General features: G+C 36.8%; 1 protein-coding gene across 2 annotated transcripts; it reads right to left on the bottom strand.

Moving 5' to 3' along the window:
• Positions 1–559: 559 nt before the first annotated feature.
• ZC3H15 (zinc finger CCCH-type containing 15) lies at positions 560–21,794 on the bottom strand. 2 transcript variants are annotated; one of them, XM_035007577.1, is made up of 10 exons: positions 21,218–21,794; positions 14,227–14,328; positions 9,234–9,345; positions 8,060–8,212; positions 7,547–7,638; positions 5,984–6,166; positions 4,494–4,640; positions 4,227–4,328; positions 3,361–3,484; positions 560–1,378 (listed from the first exon to the last, which is right to left on the bottom strand). In XM_035007577.1, exons 1-10 carry the CDS (start codon positions 21,290–21,292, stop codon positions 1,188–1,190), a joined length of 1,281 nt encoding a protein of 426 aa, XP_034863468.1. In that variant the 5' UTR covers positions 21,293–21,794; the 3' UTR covers positions 560–1,187. The 2 variants fall into 2 exon arrangements, with proteins under 2 accessions (XP_034863468.1, XP_034863467.1); XM_035007576.1 differs by lacking the exon at positions 21,218–21,794 and adding an exon at positions 20,685–20,873.
• Positions 21,795–22,480: the final 686 nt, after the last annotated feature.

Here is a 22,480-nt window from a genome sequence, read left to right on the forward strand (position 1 = left end):
TAGTCTAATGCTTTAAAATCCATTTGTATTTGCAGATAACAAAAGAAACACGGTACTAATATTTGAAAATAAAATGACAAAAAGGTGCTAGCACAAATTTGTCATTTATAAATTATGTCCATTTAAAATGTATCACCCTAATTTTTCAGGGAACTCAATGACAAAGACCCTCAGCTCAGTTTTCTGGTGGATTTGTTTACACTCTTTCATAGTAATCAAACTGTAGCATGTACTATGGTTACCACTATGGATCTCCACAAATGATGGTTAAGTAGTATTTAGTTCTGTAAGTGATATTTAATTAGGCTGATATCTATCAATTGGGGAATTACTCTTTCCTACAGCATTACCTATAGCCTCTTTTTAAAGCCAAATTCATAGTTTACTAAATTCATAGTAGTACTGTCAGTATTCTACATAGCTCCGTAACCAGTTAAGAGAATCCTTTAAATGTCTGTGCCTTCTGTGGTAACTATAAGAGATAATATTTAGTTAAAATCCTCAAGCTATAAATTCTAAGAAAATATTCACATAAAACCTTAAAGAAAAAAGGACCATATTTGGATTTTAATGTATGATGGTCTTTATTTACAACTTTATTGGCAAAAAAGAAGAGGGAAACATTTAAAACAGTTTAACACAGGGCATTGCAGCTGATTCTGTCAGGTTAAAGAAGATTCCTTTTAAATATCCATCTAATTGTCCAAAGATATACAATACTGAATCTGCATACGCAGTTTCCTTTATGAAATACAGTGCTCATATTTTAGTTTAGGCAGTCTTTGAAACATATAAATACAAAGGAAATGAAATCACTCATTAAAACTGCATTAAATGAAGGGTACTTTAAATTTAAATTTATGTTGTTCTTATAATACATGCCCAATGAAAATCAAAAGCTGGAAAAGCAGTTACACTTCCTACTTGAATGGACAGTTACAACAATCATTGTCTGCAATGACCATTATATTTTCAATTTATCATGAACTACTCTGAACTTACTATGAGATGTAGCCAAAGTCAGAAGACAAGATGTAGGGAGAATATTCCTTTTTTGGAGGAGAGGAAGCCCTCCAGAATCAGCATGGGAAATAAACTCCTGTTGAAGAATTCTAGGTGGAAAAAAATTACTGTAGTCAATTTCAACTCATGCTGAGCTGGCTTAATTTTTTCAGACTTGTTTGGTGTCATTCTTCTAAATCAAGTGTGTTTAATTCTTCTTCTAGTTCATCCAAATCTTCCCCAGTAAAAAGATTTTCATCAACAGGAACAGCATCGATGGCTCCATTTTCCTGTCCCTCCCCTTCGTTGTCCTCTTCCAAATCACTTCTTTCACCATTTTCAGCCCTACCTCCAGAAGCTTCACTTAATTTGTTTTCTAAAAATAAACATTGAAATCAATAAGGCCGAGAAACAGAAAACACTATTCCACCATTAGCAACTAACAGTCACAGATACTACATTTTTCCTTTTTCCATGAAAGCCTTCCTTCCCTAAGGTTACTCCAACAAGAACTGATCTTTTTCTAAGCTTAAGAAAGCTTAAGCTATACCTATACCTAGGTGCAAGTATGTCTTGCACTACAGACATTTGATTGCTTAACGGTTTATACATTTGAAAGCAAGATTTATCTTATTCAATTCTGTTTCCTACATGACCTAGCAATTAGGTTTTTAAACAGTCAACTTCCACATAGTATTTTGAATAAATGATTATGGAATCAAAAAGTGTTTATTAGCAGCTACTTAGCTTTTGATTTGGGGAACAGTAGTTAAATCACACTAGTAATGCTGCAAATAGATATGAATCCAAAAACATTTCATCTTATCATCAAATTGTGAAAAAAGAACCTAGGGCTATGCAGCTACTTTTCTTTACAAGCTAGAAAAGATTGAGAAAACAAAAACGCTGTCTTTTCATGTTCAAAGACACTAATACTTACACACAGACAATTTTTAATAGCCTAATTTAGATTTTAGCTATTTTAAATACCTTTGATGACAAAAGTCTTGAGGGATTATAGACTCTGAAGTACTTGCAATTTTGCCTACTGTCACCAAAGTCCTACTTCTAAAAGGAGCAAATCCAGTCTTCAGATTGGCATTAAGACAATAGTCTGACAGTACTCAGATCTCAAGAGGGCAAGCCAGTTTTTCATGTTATAACTTGCATTCCTTTATTGTAAAAATAAGGTTAGTTTCTGCTCTCTCAAACTTTGCCTTGATTAGTATTCTACCTTTTTATCTCATACTAACCAGGCCAAACGTTCACTTCTCTTTAAACTCTTCAGTCAAGGCACCATTAGACATAAATTTTATCAACAAGCCTCACCCCAGCATTTCCCCATTCTCACTCTTAACTAAACTCGTTATTTGTATTTCCAGATCTTGTTTCCTTTTTTTTTTTTTAAAGATTTTATTTATTTATTTGAGAGAGAGAGAGGGAGAGAATGAGAGACAGAGAGCATGAGAGGGAGGAGGGTCAGAGGGAGAAGCAGACTCCCTACCGAGCAGGAAGCCCGATGCGATGAGGGACTCGATCCAAGGACTCCAGGATCATGACCCAAGCCCAAAGCAGTCGCCCAACCAACTGAGCCACCTAGGCGCCCCCAGATCTTGTTTCTATAACTAATACCCTTTCATCTTCCATTTTTTTTCTTCTCCCAGATCTTTCTTCCCTGGCGTACAAGCCCTTCCCATGACCATGTCTCCCCCTCAAACAAAGTTTGTAAGAGTGACTTATTTTTCTCCTCATTCCTCTTACCATTGCAGTCCTGATGAAAACTGGCTCCCTAATTCCTACAACTCCTTTCTTATTGCAACTAAAGAATTATTTGCAGCTCTCATCCTACTTAATTTTTCTGAAACTCTTCTTTATTTTTGTTTGTCCTTCTCAGTGTCTTTCCCAAGCTTTCTCTCTTTTGACTACTCTGATGTTTGCAGTGTATTCTACAGTGTTCTCGTGATAAGTATTGTGCTTGGGTGAGTTCATTCACTCTGAGCTACCAATGAAAATGACTTTCAAAAGTTTTCCTCCTGTGAATGTCTACACAGTATCCTAGACAATGCCACTTTTGATAATTAAAATATCTCAAAATCATGAGGTTCCAAACTGATTAACTGCATCTCCAAATTCATTTTTGTCCCCTTCTACTTTCAGTTAATGGCTTCCATATCCACCTAGCCACCCATTCTACAGATTCCATGACTCACTACTTCTATATACAGCCAAGCCACACATATTTATGTTACCTATCTGTACCTGCAGACCTCAAAGTTTGCCAGTCTGGTCTAACTGTCCCCCCTCCCTCTTTAGACAGCTTTCTAGTTTTTAGAATCACACAAAGGTTAGCATACTTACCATCCTTTTCTGAAGTATATGTGCTGAATCTTTCAAGACTGGCTACAGTAATACCTGTCTCATCTACATCTCTTGGGATATACAGGCTTAAATCTATGTCATTTACACTCACTGAATCATCAACCTTTAAAAATATAGAAAAGAAAGTTGTTACCTATGAGAACAGTTTTCATAACTTACCTTTACCTCTGACATTTATCTAAGTGAAACAAAATTATTACTAATGCCAAATGAAAACAGTAACTGACAACTGCCAAAATTCACTCCTTTTCCTAAACTTCTTGGGGGAAAAAAATAGCAATGCCATATTTCAAGTTTCTTCCTCTGACATAAAGAATATGACGTTTTTATTTTCAAGTCAAAGACAGAGGCTGGAATTTTATACTATAGAAAAAATGAATAATCAGCTATGTTTGCCTGTAACTAAGTGATTCTGCTGTTGTCTCCTGCTCCCTACTCTGTACTTTTTTCCCCTACTCTGTATTTTTTTAGTCTCTGTCCTATTTTTTCAGTATAAAATATTTTTAAAAATCGTTTTCCTTTTAAAGGGAGAATAAAACACATACTTTTTAGCTAATACATATAAGCATTTAACTCTACCCCAATCACTGTTCTACTTTCTTTATAAAGAACTGTAACTTTATTAACTCATTTAATTCTCACAAGTGGCCTGCATGTAGGGATTATCACTATATCTTTATTACAGATGAGGGTAGAGACCTACAGTGTAGGTGATTTCCCAGGTTACAGTCAGGATTTGAACCAAGGCCCCAGAGTTGGTACCCTTAATCATGCTACTCTGTTGTTACTCTCTATTGTTTCTCTCCATCAATGTGAGGGAATGAGGTGCCAAAGCTGCTTCTTACCTCATCACCACCTGTTCCCTGGGTGTAACGGGTATCATCTGCTTCCTCATCATCATCATCAACCAGTTCAGGACGAAATTCAAACACCTCACGACCACTAATCTATTCAGATACACAAATATATCAACTCAGGGTAAAATTAAAATATTTCTTGGTCACTGATTTCAGACATAAACATGATTAAATTACAATAAATTCTTGCAGGACACAGAAATTATAAAATGAAAGAAAGAATAAAGAATCTCTTCAGGTGAGTTTGGGACGTACCACTAATGCTTTTCCTGCCTTGAAGTCCGCTTTCCTTTTTTCCATATCTTGCTCAAGTTTATCAATCTTTTCTTGTCTTTTTCTTTTCTTCCATGCAAGAAAAGATTCTAGAGTGATTTTGGTAACATTTGGACCTAGGGCCGAACGCTGTAAAGACAAAAGAGTTGGGTTTTTTCCCCCAAATCACCTATAACAACATTTAATAGTTTTCTCTTAATGCAATTAAGTCCTTGCCTATAACTGTTAAGACATCAAATTCAGAATAAACAGATTTATTTTCATTTTATATAGCAATGAGCAGAATGAGTATTCAGAGATACAAACATTTCTAAACACAGTAAAATATGTTATTCTGAGCTGGATTTCTTTTCAAAACTGAAGGTGACTAAAACCTATCATAAAGAGAAATAGTTTTAACAGAAGTCAATTGCTGAAAACAAAAAATACGAAAAGCACCATAACAATATCCAAGTTTCACTGGTGTTCCTCAGGAAATGAGGAAAAAAACTGGCAAAACACCATCTGCTCCTCAGAGCCAATAATCAAGTAATAAATGTATGGAGAAATAATACTTGCTGAACATCTGCCAGGTATTCAGTATTAAATGCTGTCTACACATACGCTAACACACTGATCTCCACAAATAAGCAAACAGAAAGAGATGGGAAATTTATCAAGGTTAACAGCTAATATGTGGTAGAAGCAGGATACAAACAATCCCAAATATACCTGACTCCAAAGTCTCTATTTTCTATTATAGCATAGTGCCTCCTATGAGACACTAAACAATACAGCCATTTAAAAATGAGCAAATGTATATAATCCCAACCTTAGACATTTACACAACATATTTAGACAATCCAAAGAAGGCAAAATGGATATAATTTGAAATATACAACCCTAAACCTAGTATTTCCAATAATTTCAACATTTTCTTGTCACTCCCAGGAGCCCCATCTACTATCTCATGGAGCAAACGCCTTTTGTGCTGAACCAGAAATGAGGAGCAGAAGATTCTCCTCAATGAGACATATTCTCCTCTATCAACAGAGTGAGGGTTTTGAGCCCAGGGATGATGATAAAACATACAAATGGAAAACTGTAGGAATTATCTCCTTCAGTACATATTACTGATTAGTAAAATGGCTAAAAAATAAGACAACAGAAAGAACACCTAAACTTCAAGTTCAATCAATCTGAATATGATTTTAATGAACATGTTAGTATATCAATCTTATAGAAAGAGTTTGATAAACCAGTGGCATAAGAAATTGTTTCATAATCCTAAAATTAATGTCACGATGGGCTAGTGATTATGGTTAGGTTTACATTCTAGACGTACATGAATAACTAAAGAAAAAGGCAACTTTGGGAAAAGGTCACATTTTTTCCCCCTTTCATAATAACATGCTATTGCCCCCAAGTGGTAAATATTATAATTTCACAATAAATACTGCTTTAGTTTTACAGTAGAAAAAAATTATAGTTACCTCTCTTTCAATTAGATCTTCTAATGAAATTTCATCTTCTTTCTCTTCTTTTTTTTTATCTTTTTTCAATACAAATCCAGGAGGAAGTGCATGACGATACATGCAAATATCACCACCTCCAGGGCATACCCAAAACCAGCCGTATTTGTTGTTTTCAATAGCTTCAAGAAAATGCTTGCACACCTGTATAGAGACAATATTATTCACAAGTAGTGGCTCAGTGTAGTCCATTTCCAAGGTAAATGCTTAAGTGTATGGAACAAGTACATTCTTATTCACATCCTTAGGCTATTCACTTTTCAGACCACCCTTTGTGCAGAAATGTACATATAATCTTAAAATATATAATATGATGATAAATTCCCTTTAGAGAAGATCTATATAAAATTTCTATTTTCAACATTGTTCCAAATTCTGAATTACACAAAAGGACATGCCTCAGTTTTAGCCTTTTTTAGCCTTTGTAAATGCAATCCAACCCTGATTTTTAAATAAGTGAAAAAATATGAATATGGTTATAAAAAACTAAAACCAATGATTTTGTTTTGATCTTTCCTTAAAAACTCATCACATGCAATAATGATACAAATACTATTTGAATTACCTGAAATTATAGGCAATTTCTCACATCTAAGAAGGGAGAAAGAAAGCAAGGTACAAAAGGAACACAAAGGATAATGACTTGGTGCAAAATAAAATTGTATTGAAGCCTCAGGTAATAAACTTTAAAAATAAGAAGTAAAAATTAATAAACTATTTTTTTCCTGAAAAATATACAACAGATCTAAGTAAAATTAGTGTTTAAAAATTTTCTAGTGGGGCGCCTGAGTGGCTCAGTCAGTTAAGCGTCTGCCTTTGGCTCAGGTCATGATCCCAGGGTCCTGGGATCGAGCCCCGCATCGGGCTCCCTGCTCCGTGGGAAGCCTGCTTCTCCCTCTCCTGTTCCCCCTGCTTGTGTTCCCTCTCTTGCTGTGTCTCTCTCTGTCAAATAAATAAATAAAATCTTTATAAATAAATAAATAAATAAATAAATAAAAATAAATAAAAATTTTCTAGCACACCAAGGTTTTTCACTCTAACTGCGCTACAGGTAAATATGTGGACATGAATGCTGGGTTTGAGAAATAAGGTACAAATTTTTAAAAGTACATTTCCTGGAATACTAGAGCCACTGCCTATCCAAAACTCATTCTGCAATTTATAATGTGACAATATTTTCACCTTCTTGATTTAAAATCTCCCCATCACTAAAACAGAGTAGGTGTTTATCAATTCTCCCTCCTTTTACTTTGCACAAAAAAATAAAGAATTCTTGTCTGAATATGTGATTGTGTTCATCCATACTTGAGAGAAAGTAAAATCAAAGGCTTTTCAAAGTCTACTTTTGAATAGGAATCTAATTTTGTGTAACTTATACTTGCAAATTCCAAAACAAAGCTTGATGCACTTTATGAAAAGCTCCAATAGTTTAATAATCCAGTAAAAAATAGCAGCAAATACCTTGCCACATAATTCTCCCTAATGATAAATATCACAGCAACTCAATTCAAGAAAAGGACATACTATTTGAGTTTTTGGTTTTTTCTTTTCCGCCTCACCGTGCTTCTTGTTCACTACTTCTTCCAGTTTTTTCTCATCCCAATTATCCATAGTATCTAAATAAAAAGAGATACGAAAACTAAATACTGTAATTTTATCTACTGTTCCCAAAACATATTGCGTATCTCCTTAGATAGGAAAGCTGTATCATAAGACTTATGACCTAACACATTTTCCTTAAATGACACCAAAGATAGGATGTGTTATGAAATTATTCACCAAAATCCCATGTAGGTTAGGGAAATGAGAAGGTAGTACTGGAAGAAAGGGTGAGACAAATCCAAAATAAGTAACTGGCTTTTATACATCCTCATTTACTTAATCAAAGGACATAATGGTGTCAATTCAGATTTTATGAAAAAGAATTTTTTTTTTTTACAAACACAGCCTTCTTCCTAACACCAAAATATTCTTCAAGTACTAAATATCTTAGTAACAACCAAAAGATATTTTTAAGAAAATGTCTTAAAAAAATACCTTTTTCAAGTTCTTCATCTCTTGCATCAATGTAAACACTTCGCTTTTCACACTTTCTCTCCAGAGTCAAGTCATGAGAGAACTTACACTTATCTCCTTTAGTACACTGTCCTTGCTTAAAGAATGCACACACCACGGATTTGGGATCTGCACCTATGTCAAATGGCACATGGTATTCGTATTACAATCTGCCAGATCACAAAGGAGAGCTTCTATCTGAGATATAATTACCACTGGTGAACTTGTTATTTTCCATTCACTGATGTGAAAGAAAAATACCACTTACAGGTGATTGTTAAGACATTTCTTTAAAGTTCCTTCTACAGCATTTTATATCTATTTTTATTTCTTTTATTCTTACCATTATTCCTTCCATCCTTACTCTTATTTCCAGGGACAAACCCATAGGTTATTCCATAGTAACTTGTCTAGTTTAAGTCAATGAGGCAGAGGCAAAAGAGAAATATAAATATACATGGAGATATACTGCCAAGAGTTTGGAACTTACAATTTATAGAACCATAGGTTTGTCTTGGCTATCACCAAAGAAGAGATATTATAAAATCAACTAGTAGACTGTCTAAATCCTTAATTTTGCCAAGTGGGGCGCTAGTGGCTGGAGTTATAGCTATACAATCATAGCTGAGCACATACATAGAGGAACCATAAGTAAGTCATTGATATAGTTTAATTTTGACTAAGGGATTATCATTTCCATAGCAGACACACTGGCTTATAATATGAAGAAAATATACATCAAAACAAATTGAGATTTTTTAAATTGAAGTGTAGTTGACACACAATGTTACATTAGTTTCAGGTGTACAACATAGTGATTCTACATGTCTATGTGTTATTCTGTGCTCACCACAAGTGTAGCTGCTGTCTGTCACCATGCATTGTGATTACAATACCATGGACTATACTCCCTATGCTGTACCTTTTTTTATCCTCACGACTTATTCATTCCATAACTGGAAGCCTGTATTTCCCACTCCCTTTCATCCATTTGCCCATCCCAGGCCCCCAACTCCCTCCCCTCTGGCAAACCATCAGTTTATTCTCTGTATTTATGGGTCTGTTTGTGCTTCTGTGTATTCATAAAACAAATTAAAAGGTTTTTAAACATGAATTACATTTGATAAAAATAATACTTCTGACATTTAAAGTTTACCTTTACTTATTTTTTGAGCAGCAACTACAGGTTTGAACAGCTCATTTAATTCTTGCAATTCTTTCTTCTTGTCATCTTTCTTCAATTTCTTTTCAGCTTCACTTTGTGCTACCTATAATATTCCCAGGTATAATATGTAAATTTGGTTTCATATAATAACATTGTTCTCATTATACAATAGTACATATAACATCACTGACATAACAAAAACGTTTGCACATTTATGTGTATATAGTCCGTACCTCTTAGTATCAGTGTTACAATGGCCTTTCAATACATATTAAATGGTGTGGTTAAACTATTAAATGAAACTGCGAAATCTTCTATCAGCTGACTTAAAAAAATTCATAAATGGTACCATGCCAAGTAAAAAGCATACTCAAAAGCTTATAGCAATAAGCATTTATTAAGCATTTGCTACATGCCCAGCACTTTTAGTAAATGGTTCTCACCTGGGATTTTCTTCTTACGACAACCACCCACTCCCCAGAAACATGAGGGTGCCTTTTGAAGATCAGAAATGCAAACATCCGGAAATGCGCAGTCCCACACAATAAAGAACTATACCACCCAAAATACCTATTACCCTTGTGGAGAAACACTGAGCTAGGTCAATGTGGGAGATTAAACAAAACAAATATGACATATGACATAGTTCCAGGCACACGATTTACATACCTAATATGATTAGAGGATTCATCCAAACATTTATATGTCAGGTCCTATGTTACAGGACAGGGAATACAAAGATGAAAAGATAAAGATGCTTATTTAAAGAAGCTCAGAATCTAGTGGGAAGACAGACATGTCAATAACTATAATATAATACATGGTTCTCTGGAAACAAGGAATGCCTATGAAAATTAGACTGAGCTAATACTTTATGGATGAATTTTTCTGATGGGTAAGAAAAAGAGCCAGCCAATGCAAAGATACAGGTACAAGAAGGAACAAGGTATGAGAAACATCAATGAAAAGTTTGGACTGTATCAGTAGGTGACAGGTAAAACTCCATGGCTTAAAGTAAGTCAATGACACAATCAGATTGTATTTTATAAAGATCACAATGGCAACTATATGAAAAATGGACTAGAAGGAGCCCAAGAATAGCAAGGAAAATTAAGAGGCTAATGCAATTGCTGTAGGCAAGAAAACACAAGAGCTTAAAATAGGCATTAGTAGCAAGGATGAAGAAAAGGAGTGCGGAACAGCTCTTAAAGAGGTAGAACTGATAGTACCAAGTGACTGACTAGACATAAAGTATAAAAGACAGGGTGGGGTCTAGCATCATCCCATGTATGGTTAGTGCTGTTAAATAAGACAGGGTATACAGGAGTAACAGGTTTCAGGGTAGAAGGTGGAGATGAGCTCAGTTTTAGACGTACTGAGTACGAGATGCTTACAGAGCATCTGAATAGAGCTATTTAGAAGGCAAGTGGACAGGGATCTTGATACCTGGAGAGACAGTCTGCTTTAAAATAAAGATTTTAAAAATAGCTTACAGATAATAATTGATTAAAACTTTGAGTGTGTATGAGATTACTCAAGAACAGCATAAAGAAGTGATTAAAAAAAAAAGTGAAAAACAGAAGACAGTTCCTTGAAGAATACCAATATTAAATGAGCCAACACAACCTTAAAAAGCCCATAAAAGGGGGCGCCTGGGTGGCTCAGTTGGTTAAGCAACTGCCTTCGGCTCAGGTCATGATCCTGGAGTCCCTGGATTGAGTCCCGCATCGGGCTCCCTGCTTGGCGGGGAGTCTGCTTCGCCCTCTGACCCTATCCCCTCTCATGTGTTCTTTCTCTCTCATTCTCTCTCTCAAATAAATAAAATCTTTAAAAAAAAAAAAAAAAGCCCATAAAAGGGTCCAAGAAATATCAAAGATACAAGTAGAAATCCAGCACAAAAAAAGTACTTAAGGAAGGGGAAATTTTAGGAAGGGAATGGCCAAATGCTATAAGGTTAAAGACATCCCAAATCCTGATTTTGATCATATGGTAAATGTATTTAAATGGAAAAATGGGAAAACATCTTTTAAAAAGAAAAATTTAAGTCATTTTATCTATAATAAAAATATCCTTTGCTCATTAGGCTCATCTCAAACATTTATGGGCCCAGAGCAAGGATACAACGGAAGCCCATAAACCATTTCTGTAAATACTTGTAAGTGAGAAATCAAACTTATGCTAACTAAATAAAATATGGTTTGTACCCCTACTTAACAAATATACCTTATAACCTGGAAGGACGGGTTCAAATTTAAAATGCTCAGGATCCATGCAGTTCCACACTGGAGCACAGCAGTAAAACAAGAGTCAACTCCTGGCTCCTCTTCCCACCCTGAGTTTCATCCCACCATGTGTGTGCATGAAGGTGTAAAGTGTGGGGAAGGATATAGTATGGATTCAGATCTGTCCACAGTCTGAGCACACACCCTTCTTTTTTTGTATATATGCTGTTGAAGTGGACACACAACCTTCCTTTGACTACTTCAGGCATATATATATATTTTTTAATGTTTTTATTTATTTGTTTGAGAGAGAGCGAGCATGAGAGGGGGGAGGGTCAGAGGGAGAAGCAGACTCCCTGCTGAGCAGGGAGCCCGATGCGGGACTCGATCCGGGGACTCCAGGATCATGACCTGAGCCAAAGGCAGTTGCTTAACCAACTGAGCCACCCAGGCGTCCCTACTTCAGGCATATTGACAGTACAGTATACCCTAAGATAAATATAGGTAACATGACCCTTGCAGGCCCTGAAGTATTATGGAGAGGGATGGTATAAATTCCCTTAACCTCACTGACTCCTTGCCTGTGGGAGAGCTATGTCTGCAGGAGACATAGAGTAGGGTCATCCTCTACAACACAGGGCCTAGAGTGGGGTACCTATTGCCTGGCTCTAACAGCAGGACTGCTGCTCATTTTGCAGATAAAAGCCCAAGTACCCAAGAAATGATCAAAAATTGTAATACTGAATATACCATCAATCCTAACCACCACCACCAATTTTATGGCTTTCTCGGGTCTATGAAATATAAAATTACCAGTCAATATACTTCCCACTAGAAGAAAAAATAGGGAGAGGAGAACAGAATTGAAAAAAGGAGTAAGGGAAGAAAAGTGAATTCTTTTCACACACCTATATTCACAAGAAGATTCACATTATCTTCTCATTTAACCACCACAGGTACCTTATAAGGGTAATTGTCTTTCCATTGTATAGATAAGCGTCACTAAATAATTTAAGTTCATGTAACAAATAAGATGACTCCAAGCATATATTTTTATTAAACCAGGCTACTAAATGGAAGATCAATAGTTTTTGGCTCCAGAATCAAGCTGGGTGTAAGGAAAGAAAAATGTTGGAGGCACTAATCTGTAGACAATATGTATGAGAGAAGTTTGTTTCAGATTGGGGTCACAAATATATATTCTGATATTCTCATATGAAAAAAAGTATTTCCAAAAGTTAAGGAAAAGGACAGAGTGGCAAAAAAAGTACTTTTTAAAATAAAGATACATGTATGTAAAATCTTAAACTCAAGAAAGTGAAAGATCTAAAGAACATGAAGAAAAGGAGCTAACTTTTTTGAACGCATTGCCAATGGGTAAAATAATTTCAAAATTCATATGGAAGGATAAATACCTAAGAAGAGCCAAGAAAAATATAAAAGAAGTAACATTTGAGGGAAAGAACTTCCCTTAATAGCTAACAAAATACGTTACTAGGCCACTATAATCAAAATCAATGGGATACTGGTTTAGGGACAGACAATAAATAGAACAGAAAAGAGAATCCAGGAATAGATCCTAACATATTTGAGACTACTATATGTCAACAGTGATATTTCAATTCGGTGGGATAAATGATGCTGGTATAAGTGGCTATTCATGTGAAAGAAAATTAACTTAGTGACATATAAATTTATGACAAATTATAGACTGTAAAAATAAAATAGAAATCTAGGAAAAACACACATAATCTAGTGGTACAGGAGACTTTTTAACTATATTTAAAAAAACCTAGACAAATCTGACAATACAAGAAATAAAAATTGTACAGCAAATAAAACAGAAACATCACAAATTATCTGTAATGCACACAAAGGTGTCTCTCATAAACTGACAAGAAAAAGACAACCAGAAAAGCAAAGGATATGAATACACAAGTCAGAGAAGTATAAACCCAGACAGCCAACAACCATATGAAAAGATACTCAAAACAAAACAAAACAAAACAAAACCCCAAAAGATATTCAAACTCACTCGTAGTGAGGGAAACAAAGTAAAAAATGAGATCTCAAATTATACTTACCAGATTGAAAAACATTAAAAAGAACTTTAGTACCTATAACTCATGCACTGCAAATGAAAATGTGAAGGATTACAATCTCTACAGAAACTAATTTATTACAATTAGAGATCTGGGGCTCCTGGGTGGATCAGTTGGTTAAGCATCAGACTCTTCATTTCCACTCAGGTAATGATCTCAGAGTCAGGAGATCGAGCCCTGCATTAGCTCCGAGCTAATTGGATTCTCCCCTCCCCTCCCAACTGGCGCTCTCACACACTCTCTCTTCAAAAAACAAATAAATAAAAAAGAAATCCGTTTCCCTTGATCTAGAAATGTGTCACAATTTATGCCAGAGATAAAAGCAAAAATGCCTGTTAAGAACCCATGTACAAGGACATTTCTTGTAGAATTGTTCTAATGTCAGAAAGCTAGAAATGAAGTGATCACTTATACTGAAATGGATGGATATAGTACATCCACATTGTAGATAGTATGAAGCCATCAGAATAAACTAGAGCTATATCAAAATGGCTTGGAGGACTATCTAAGACATAATGCTGAGTAACAAAAGCAAGATGCAGAAAAGTTTTAGAGTAGGATTCCATTTTGAAATACAATTACCATACCAAATACTTCTATCTGTAACAGATGCCTTATTACATCCGTATGAAGAAAATGCAGAAATTTTAAGTTATTTACCTGACGTGGATTTTGCTGACCAAACTTAACCTGATGAGTGACAGCCTTAATAAACTTCTGTTGCTTTGCTCCTTTCTTATTCTTTAGACCAAAAGTTTTGTCCTGAATGAAAAAGAGTATAGAAATATCTTAGCAATTTATATTAATTTCTTATCTATTTTTTTCAGTCATATCTAAAAATCACTCTTTATTTACTTACTGGTAAGAAAACTATTCTTTCTTATGCTATGTAAACATGCAAAACACTAAAACATCAAGTCAAGCCAACATATGACCCAGATCCTTTACAATTAAATACATACTTACAACTATTGTTACTAAACCTGTTACTCTATGATGCTTTTTCCAAAGTGTGTTTCAGAATATAAATTCTACAGGATGTGCAAAGTTGTAATACAGGACAAGATGACCTACAGTCAAGTAAGTTTAGGTAAATGCTTGGCTAACATTGTTTTTAATTTTTAAGCATAAGATATCTTAGAGTCTTTACTAGAAGGGATGGAGTATTATAGCAATTCTAAATCTTTTTTTACTTCAGAATGCACTCTTCTTAGAGTACCCTAAGGGATTATGTACTATCAAACACATTTTGGGGAATACTGCATAAGATACAGTACTGCACTGTTTTTTTGTAAGAGAATTATCTTCTCAAAACAATTAAAAAATTTCTTTAAAGATTTATTTAAGGGTGCCTGGGTGGCTCAGTCAGTTGGGCTCTGTTGTTCTACTAAGCCAGTTACCAATTTATCCATACACTATCAATCTTTGTAGATTGAGGTTCAAATAGATGTTTAATTTTATCCTTTTTAAAAATTTATTTTTTTTTAGTAAGCTCCATGCCCAATATGGGGGTTGAACTCATGACCTCATGATCAAGAGCTGCATGCTTGGGGCACCTGGGTGACTCAGCTGGTTAAGCATCTGCCTTCGGCTCAGGTCATGATACCAGGGTCCTGGGATCGAGTCCCACATCAGGCCTTGCTCAGCAGGGAGCCTACTTCTCCCTCTGCCTGCTGTTCCCCCTGATTGTGCACTCGCTCTCTCTCTGACAAATAATCAAAAAAAAAAAAAAAAAAAGTTGCATGCTCTACCAACTGAGCCAACTAGCTGCCCCTAGATGTTTAATTTTAAAATGGGAGTTTGCATCTTTCTCATTCTCTTGTTTATGGGTGGGTCTGAGAAAGGAAAAAGAGGCAAAAAGGTCTATACTTTCGAAAGGAACCTGAGACCTCTGAAAAGAATTTAGTCTGAAATAAACTGACTATTTTAAAGCCTTAATTTTGGTATTATTTCTGAGGGAAAGGGACAAGGTAATAGGAAGAAAGTTTTATAGCTACAGAATACCTATGTGGACCCGTTGGAAATGAAAAACAGTATTGATATTAGTATTTGAAAACATCCAACATGACATAACTTTACAGAATCTCAAAATCAATAAAATGGATCTTTCAATTTTCTTAACACTTGCAAAATTGAAGACAGTTTTAGTTCTAGATGGTTCTCACTGGGTAGTACCTTTTTATTCATTCATCACATCTATGTCCATTCATATACCAAAATTTCACTTTCTCCTATTTAAATTTCTATCCGGTTTTAATATACCATATTTTAAAATTCTACATGAATTTTCTATAATCTACACATGTAAAAAAAGTAGGATGTACATACATGTTGAACTTGAGTTTTTTATGGCTGGTGTCCCTTGTTTTTATAGGTAAGAGAGTTTAACATTCAATTCAGTAAGAAGAAAGGATGGTCAAGTATAATGTGATATATGAAGAGAAATGAGCCCATGCAGCAACTGGGTGTGAAATGCCACTTTCCTTTTACAAAAAGTGCATTCTCATGGGAGGCGGGAGAGATGGAAAATCCTAGATAAAAATATCAAGATCAAAGTGCAACAGCATCTACATAAGCCTTGCCAGAGAAGAGTGTAACCAGGGTTCAAACCATGCCCCATAGGTTAACCACAGAGAATAAGCAAATATGAAAAAACAAGGCCAAATAGCAAGGTAGATACTGACATGAAGATTTAGGAAAGAAAAAAGTGCTCTAAGGGGACTTGGCTAGCAAGAAAAAAAGTACTCATGACAACAGCTTCTGATAGAGGTATATAAGCTCCAGATCCCAGAAGAAAAACAGTTTTTCAGGTTTAATTACACTGCTTTAGCACATAATTAACCAGCCTAAAAGAGATAATGAATGAATTGTTTTTAAAGTCTCTAATTAGGTTAGAGCTCAGAAATTATTTTTTCCACAGAGACAGGGGACACATCTATTCAGCATTCGTGAAACCTAAACTCAATATATATTTTATTGAATCCTCTTAACAATCCTATGATATATTATCTCACTCTCTAAATGTTACATTGAAGCTGAGAACTGTTCAACAATTCTTCTGAAGTCAGACTGTATAGTGTAATGATTTAAGAGTACAAGCTCTGGAGTCAGACCGCCAAAGTTCTAAGCTCAAACAAAACTGAGCAAATTACCTTCTCTGCCGGTTTTCTTATTTGTAAAGTGGGGATCACTCTAACCTTTCAGGATCGTTGTGAAAGTTAAAAGAGTTACTACAAAGATGTAGCAGAGCACACTGGTTAACAATAAGGGGTCTACAGCCACACTTCCTGGGTCTGAATAGTGGTTCTGCCAATGGCCAGTTTAGTAACCTTGGGCAAGTTATTTAACCTCTGTGCCTGTTTCCTCAATTATATAAAGGGTGATGATACTTATCTCACTGAGAGAATTAAAGAAGCTGCATAAATTTATCACTAGTACATGGCTTGTCTTCTCTCCTTTCTCCAACAAACTGACAATTATGTCTGGATCACTAAATGTTAACTATTAAGTGACAGAGATGATATTTGAACCAAGGTTATTTGACTCCAAGCAAAGTCTTTGTTCTTTCCACCAGGAAAAACTACTTTCCACAGAAACCTAGTTAGGTTACTGTGCAGGTTGTACACAAAAAGCTTTCTGAAAACCACATTGTTGATCTGGGATACCAACAACAGCTGTTGAAAATAGGATGTTTTACAATTTGGAATACTTCAAAAGGGCTTTCTCCCCTTTTTCTTGAATTTAGGACAAACACTTACGTGAAGATTAACCTGGATTTGGGGGTGGGGAGATATGAGACAGGAAGACTGGAGGTTACAATCAAACCCATATCGTGCTTAAAATAAAACTGGGAAATAGTAGTCCTCATTGGATCAATAAGGTCCCAAAGATTAGGTTATAAGGAAGGAATAATGTGTGTGTGTATGTTTCAGATTTGGGAAACTGAATACAAAGGAGTTTAGAAAACATGTTTTGTTTTTTTTTGTTTTTTTTAAAGGATGGTTCCCTGAAGCTCCAAGAGCCCTAACATTCAGTGAACTTCAGACTTCACATAAAACTGACCCTTTCGGGACGCCTGGGTGGCTCAGTCGGTTGGGTGTCTGCCTTCGGCTCAGGTCATGATCTCAGGGTCTTGGGATCGAGTCCCGCATCAGGCTCCCTGCTCACCAGGGAGTCTGTTTCTCCCTCTCCCTCTGTCTCTTCCCCCTGCTCATGCTCTCTCTCTCAAATAAATAAATAAAATCTTTAAAAAGAAAAGAAAAACAAAAAACAACAACAAAACTGACCGTTTCTTTCCCTTCCCATCCCATTAAGTAATCATGCTTCTTTTTACAGCCAGCCTCCACTCCTTAAATAAGATGTCTGAGAAAAAAAAGGGGGAGGAGGGATTGGGAGAGCAGGTCAATACTGAATAGTACTCCAGGACAACCAGAGACTACCTTTTGGGAAACTAGGGTAAGCAGAAGCTAAGCACTGTTTTATTTCGTTAGTTGTGTCTGCCTTCCCTCGTCCACCACATGCACTATCTAATGTATTTTTGTTCTCCACTCATGCAATGGATGTTCTACAGCTGGTTAATCTAACTTCAAGTAATCAACAATTGACCTTAACTAAAGTTTTTCATTGGCAACCAATCATCTCTCTTTCTCCATCCTTTACACATCTGAATTCCACCTCTATAGGTGTCTTATTACCATTTCCTTGCTGCTACAAGTCCTTAGCTGGACATCCTTTATTTGCACGTCCTACAATCCAAGGATTGTTTCTCTTTCCATAATCAAATCTATTTCTCAAAGTTGACTTCAGTTTATTAAATGTAAGCTATAAGAAAGCAAATGGTATATGCCACTTGGGACAATTGCATAAATGTCTAACAGAACTATAACATCTTTTAATATACTCATTTCAGAAAGAAAATACCTATTAATCCAAATCAATTAATAAATTTTGGAAGGTTTAAAGAGGGAAAGAAAAAATGTAGGCAACAGAAGGAAATTACTTCAAGTGACAGAAAGTAAACCCTATACTGACAGCACAGATCAGTCTGGTTATTTCCACTAACTAGTTCTTTTTTTTATAATAAATAATAGCAGCTGCCATTTATTAACTATATATATGTCAAGTATCTTATATATGTCATCTCATTTAACCCACAGCTCTGTAATATAGGAATTAGCTCCATTTTGCTGATAAGAAGTACATCAGTCTTTGCTCCCAGCTCCTCAATCAATTTTCATCTTAACCCCATGCACTCACTAGCCATCAAGACATGCTAGGGTTTTGGGGAAGTAAAAAAAAAAAAAAAAGCCACCTACAATATTTAACAAAGAGGAATATATTGTTTCCTAACCAGGCTGAGTAACAGAATTTTCTCTACAAATCTCATTTCACCCAAATGATAAAACTTAACATTAAATTCATAGTATTGTTGTTCCTCTGCGAGCAAATATCCATGCAAGACACTTGAGTCTACAAAACCTTACTACCATTTAAAAAAAAAAAACAGATGCCCATCATATATAATAAATGGGGGGGGGGCAGGCTAATATCACCACTGTTAGGGTATTTTTAGTCAGTTAAAGAATGCAGCTGTCTTATTTCGCATTTTTCTTAGGCTACGTCTTCATTAATGAATCTAAGATTGCTTTCTCTTTACCTTAAGAATAACTGTGTACAAGATGAATGAAGCCATTATATACCTACACTTTTAGTTGATAAACACTATCAATGACTTTCATGTACAATACCTTAAAACAAAAGTCATACTCCTACCAATTAAAAAATAAAATAACTGCATATAAAGTTCAATAATACAGGAGATATATTTTGTCAGATAACATTTAATTTCATGTCTATAAGGAAATTTCACTTGGTATCATGTTAATTCAATCTTAGTAAAGGAAACTGACAAGTAAAATGTGATCCCTAAAATGTAAATCTCTGGTTTACATAGCACTGAATGCTATGAGATCACCATTCCCAGAGATCTACTTAAGTGCCAGTAGTCCAGATTGTTCAAAAAGGTGACAGTAGACACACATGTGAAGAAGACAGTAATTTGCTTTTAAAGTTCTGGCTATGCTGCTTCATCACAGTTTTAAATAGTACAAATTGGCAATAAGAATACAGGTTCTTGGGAGCGGGGACCTGACTGCCTCAGTCAGTTAAGCATAGGACTCTTGACCTCAGCTCAGGCCTTGATTTCAGGGTCATGAGGTCAAGCCGCAAGCTGGGCTCCAAGGAGGGAGGGAGGGAAGGAGGGAGGGAGGGAGGAAGGAAGGAAAGAAAAGAAAATTAAGAAAAGGAAAAAAAGAATACAGATTCTGCTTCAGAGTTGGAACTTGGCAAACATTACTAGAATTCTTTATAAGCATATTAAACCAGCAGACTTTAAAAATTATGTAAAAATCGACAAAGACAAGTTCCCATTAGGTTTATACTATGAAGCCCTGAGGGCTTTCATTGCTGTTTTTCAAGGCTGTAAATATCAAATACTAAAAACAGTAATCATTTAGGTATGCCTGGGTGGCTCAGTCAGTTAAGCGTCTGCCTTCGTTTCAGGTCATGATCCCAGGATCCTGGGATCGAGCCCCTCATCTCCTTGCTCAGCGAGGAGCCTGCTTCTCCCTCTGTCTGCCGCTCCCCCTGCTTGTGTCCTCGCTCTCTCTCTCTGACAAATAAATAAAATCTGTGAAAAACAAAACCAGTAATCATTTATAAATAAACTCATTTCAAAACACCCAACATGCATTTTGGTCGAGTTCTAATAAAAAGCGACAATTCCACAAAGGCTGTCCATTATTCAGGTATACCAGAAGCAGGAAAACCGTCATGGCTTTTTCCAATTACATCCAAAGAAAACGAAGAACTGTTTAAAAGTCACTGATGATGGTTCACTTTCTTAGGAAACTCACTGATGCAGTCATTGGAAGGCAAATATAACACATTCAAGAACGTCAATAGTGTTCCTCGGCCATGAAGAGCTATAGGCTCAATGCACTAAATGAATATATACCAAATTCGGGTACGGCACTTAACACAGCTAGTGACACTGAAACAATCTCTTTCAAAGCAGAGTCGATGTAATTCACAATGTATATTTATCAAGAGCTACGTACAAAACGGTGAGCTGCGACCTTAAAGAAATCTCCACTCTCTATGGAACTTGTAATGGATCGAAAAACCCACGAAGTGGTAATTTGTTGACTCGAAAGAACTCCTCCTCCTAAGCGATGGGTAAAAATGGAACACAAAGGCTCGTCACGAGCCGACCCCCCAGAAAGAATCTGGCCTGAGCCCATTCAGCGTACTTTTTAAAAACACCCATCTAGAAATGTCTTCAATTTTAAGTACCAGCGAAGGTCAAAACCCTGAAGCCGGCAGGGGAGCGGGGTGCCCTTTCCCACCTGGGTGGGTGAAGGCGGGCGTGTGGGCGGGGAAGCAAAAGCTGGGCACGGGGGCGCCAGCAGCGTCACTATAGCAATGAGAGGCAGGGAGCGTCATCACGGGGCTGGGGAAAGGGCAGCGGGCCACAGAGCCAGAGGTGGACACGTCGTCCCGGAAGACGCGAGCAGGAGCCGCGGAGCGGGGAACCAGGAGGCTGCTTCCCTGAGGGCTCGCAGCATGAGTGGGGGAGGGAGTGGGTACTCACTTCAATAATCTTCTCCTTCTTTTTCTGCTCCGCCTTTTTGCTGCCCCCGGCCTGAGCCTGTTTCTTGGGGGGCATTGCGGAGACAGGTGGCACCGGCCAGACTTCAGCGCAGCTGGACACCGTCAGGGTATCTGGCCCTGCGGCAGGAAGAAGAGGACACGGGCCTCCGTCGCCGCCGCACGGCACGGAAAGCGAGGCAGTCACTCACCGCCGAAACGCGGCCTTTGCGACAGGTCGGTGCCGCAGAGCATTGTGGGTAGCGAGGAGCGGCGCCCGGAAGCGGAGCTGCGCGTGCGCTTCTGCGGCGGCCGACCAGGAGGGGGCAGGGTAGGGACGTGGGAAAATGACTTGGCATCGCTTGTGATGTCGCTCATCCACCAGGTCCTTTCTAGGTTGTGTCAGGCCTCAGGATCAATGAGGCGAGTTGGTTGGCGCCCGTTGCGCTTTGGACCACCCTTCACGGTTTTTTTTTTTTGCTGAGAATGGGCGATTCTTTTGTCCTGCGTGCTCGGTTAATGTTTGCACTTACCATCCCCATCCTGAATGATCTCGAGCAGCCGCCGCAACTCAGGGCTGCTTGGAGGGTCACGGTACTCAGTTAACTTTCTTCTCATGCACGGATGGAACAGGGCTGGTGAAAACAGCATGCTTCGGGTTCCTGCGAAGCTTTATTAAGACATGGAAAAAGTTTCATTTGAAGGACGCCAGGGGTGGCTGCCCAGAGAAGGGGGAACTTGAACTCTTATGATGTACAATACTTAAAGTGTCTGGATGATTCCTAAAAACCCATTTATAATGTGAAATTAACCAAACCTAATTTGGGGGTGGAGAGTACAACTCAGCAACTTTCATAACGTTCTTGAAAGTCTGAAAACTACTTAGCACATTACACACATTATTTCATTTAGTTATCACAAGGACTTTGAGGTAGGAATTGTTACTATTTGCATTTTATAGATGAAGCACAGAGAGAAAGAAACATGCCCAAGGTTATGTTAAAGGCTGAGCCAGGGATTTCAACTTTGGCAGTCTCATTCCTATCTACATTCCTATCACTAATATTACAAAAGTCTAAATTCCTGTCACTAATATTACAATAATGGTCCTGCTTATAAAAGAATGTGAATGAATGGTTGGCACCTGTTAATATTTCTACAAACCAAAGTACTATTTTTTTAAAAAATGTAATGCTTTGCTGTTATTTTTGTTCCATGATTGTTATTTAAACTGTTTCTGCTAGGAAGCATTATAGGGCCTAGAGTC

This window comes from Mirounga leonina, unplaced genomic scaffold (assembly GCF_011800145.1).
Source record: "Mirounga leonina isolate KUSES-001 unplaced genomic scaffold, KU_Mleo_1.0 Mir_151, whole genome shotgun sequence".
Taxonomy (NCBI): domain Eukaryota; kingdom Metazoa; phylum Chordata; class Mammalia; order Carnivora; family Phocidae; genus Mirounga; species Mirounga leonina.

Bases quoted from the DNA above. Each gene is read 5' to 3' on its own strand.
- ZC3H15 (XM_035007576.1), bottom strand. From the start codon at position 20,867: ATGGGCTCAGGCCAGATTCTTTCTGGGGGGTCGGCTCGTGACGAGCCT. The intron at 14,329-20,684 runs GTACGTAGCTCT...TTTTTCATTCAG, and splicing joins AGGTCGCAGCTCACCGTTTT to GACAAAACTTTTGGTCTAAA. The intron at 4,329-4,493 runs GTACGTCCCAAA...GTATCTGAATAG, and splicing joins AGGCAGGAAAAGCATTAGTG to ATTAGTGGTCGTGAGGTGTT.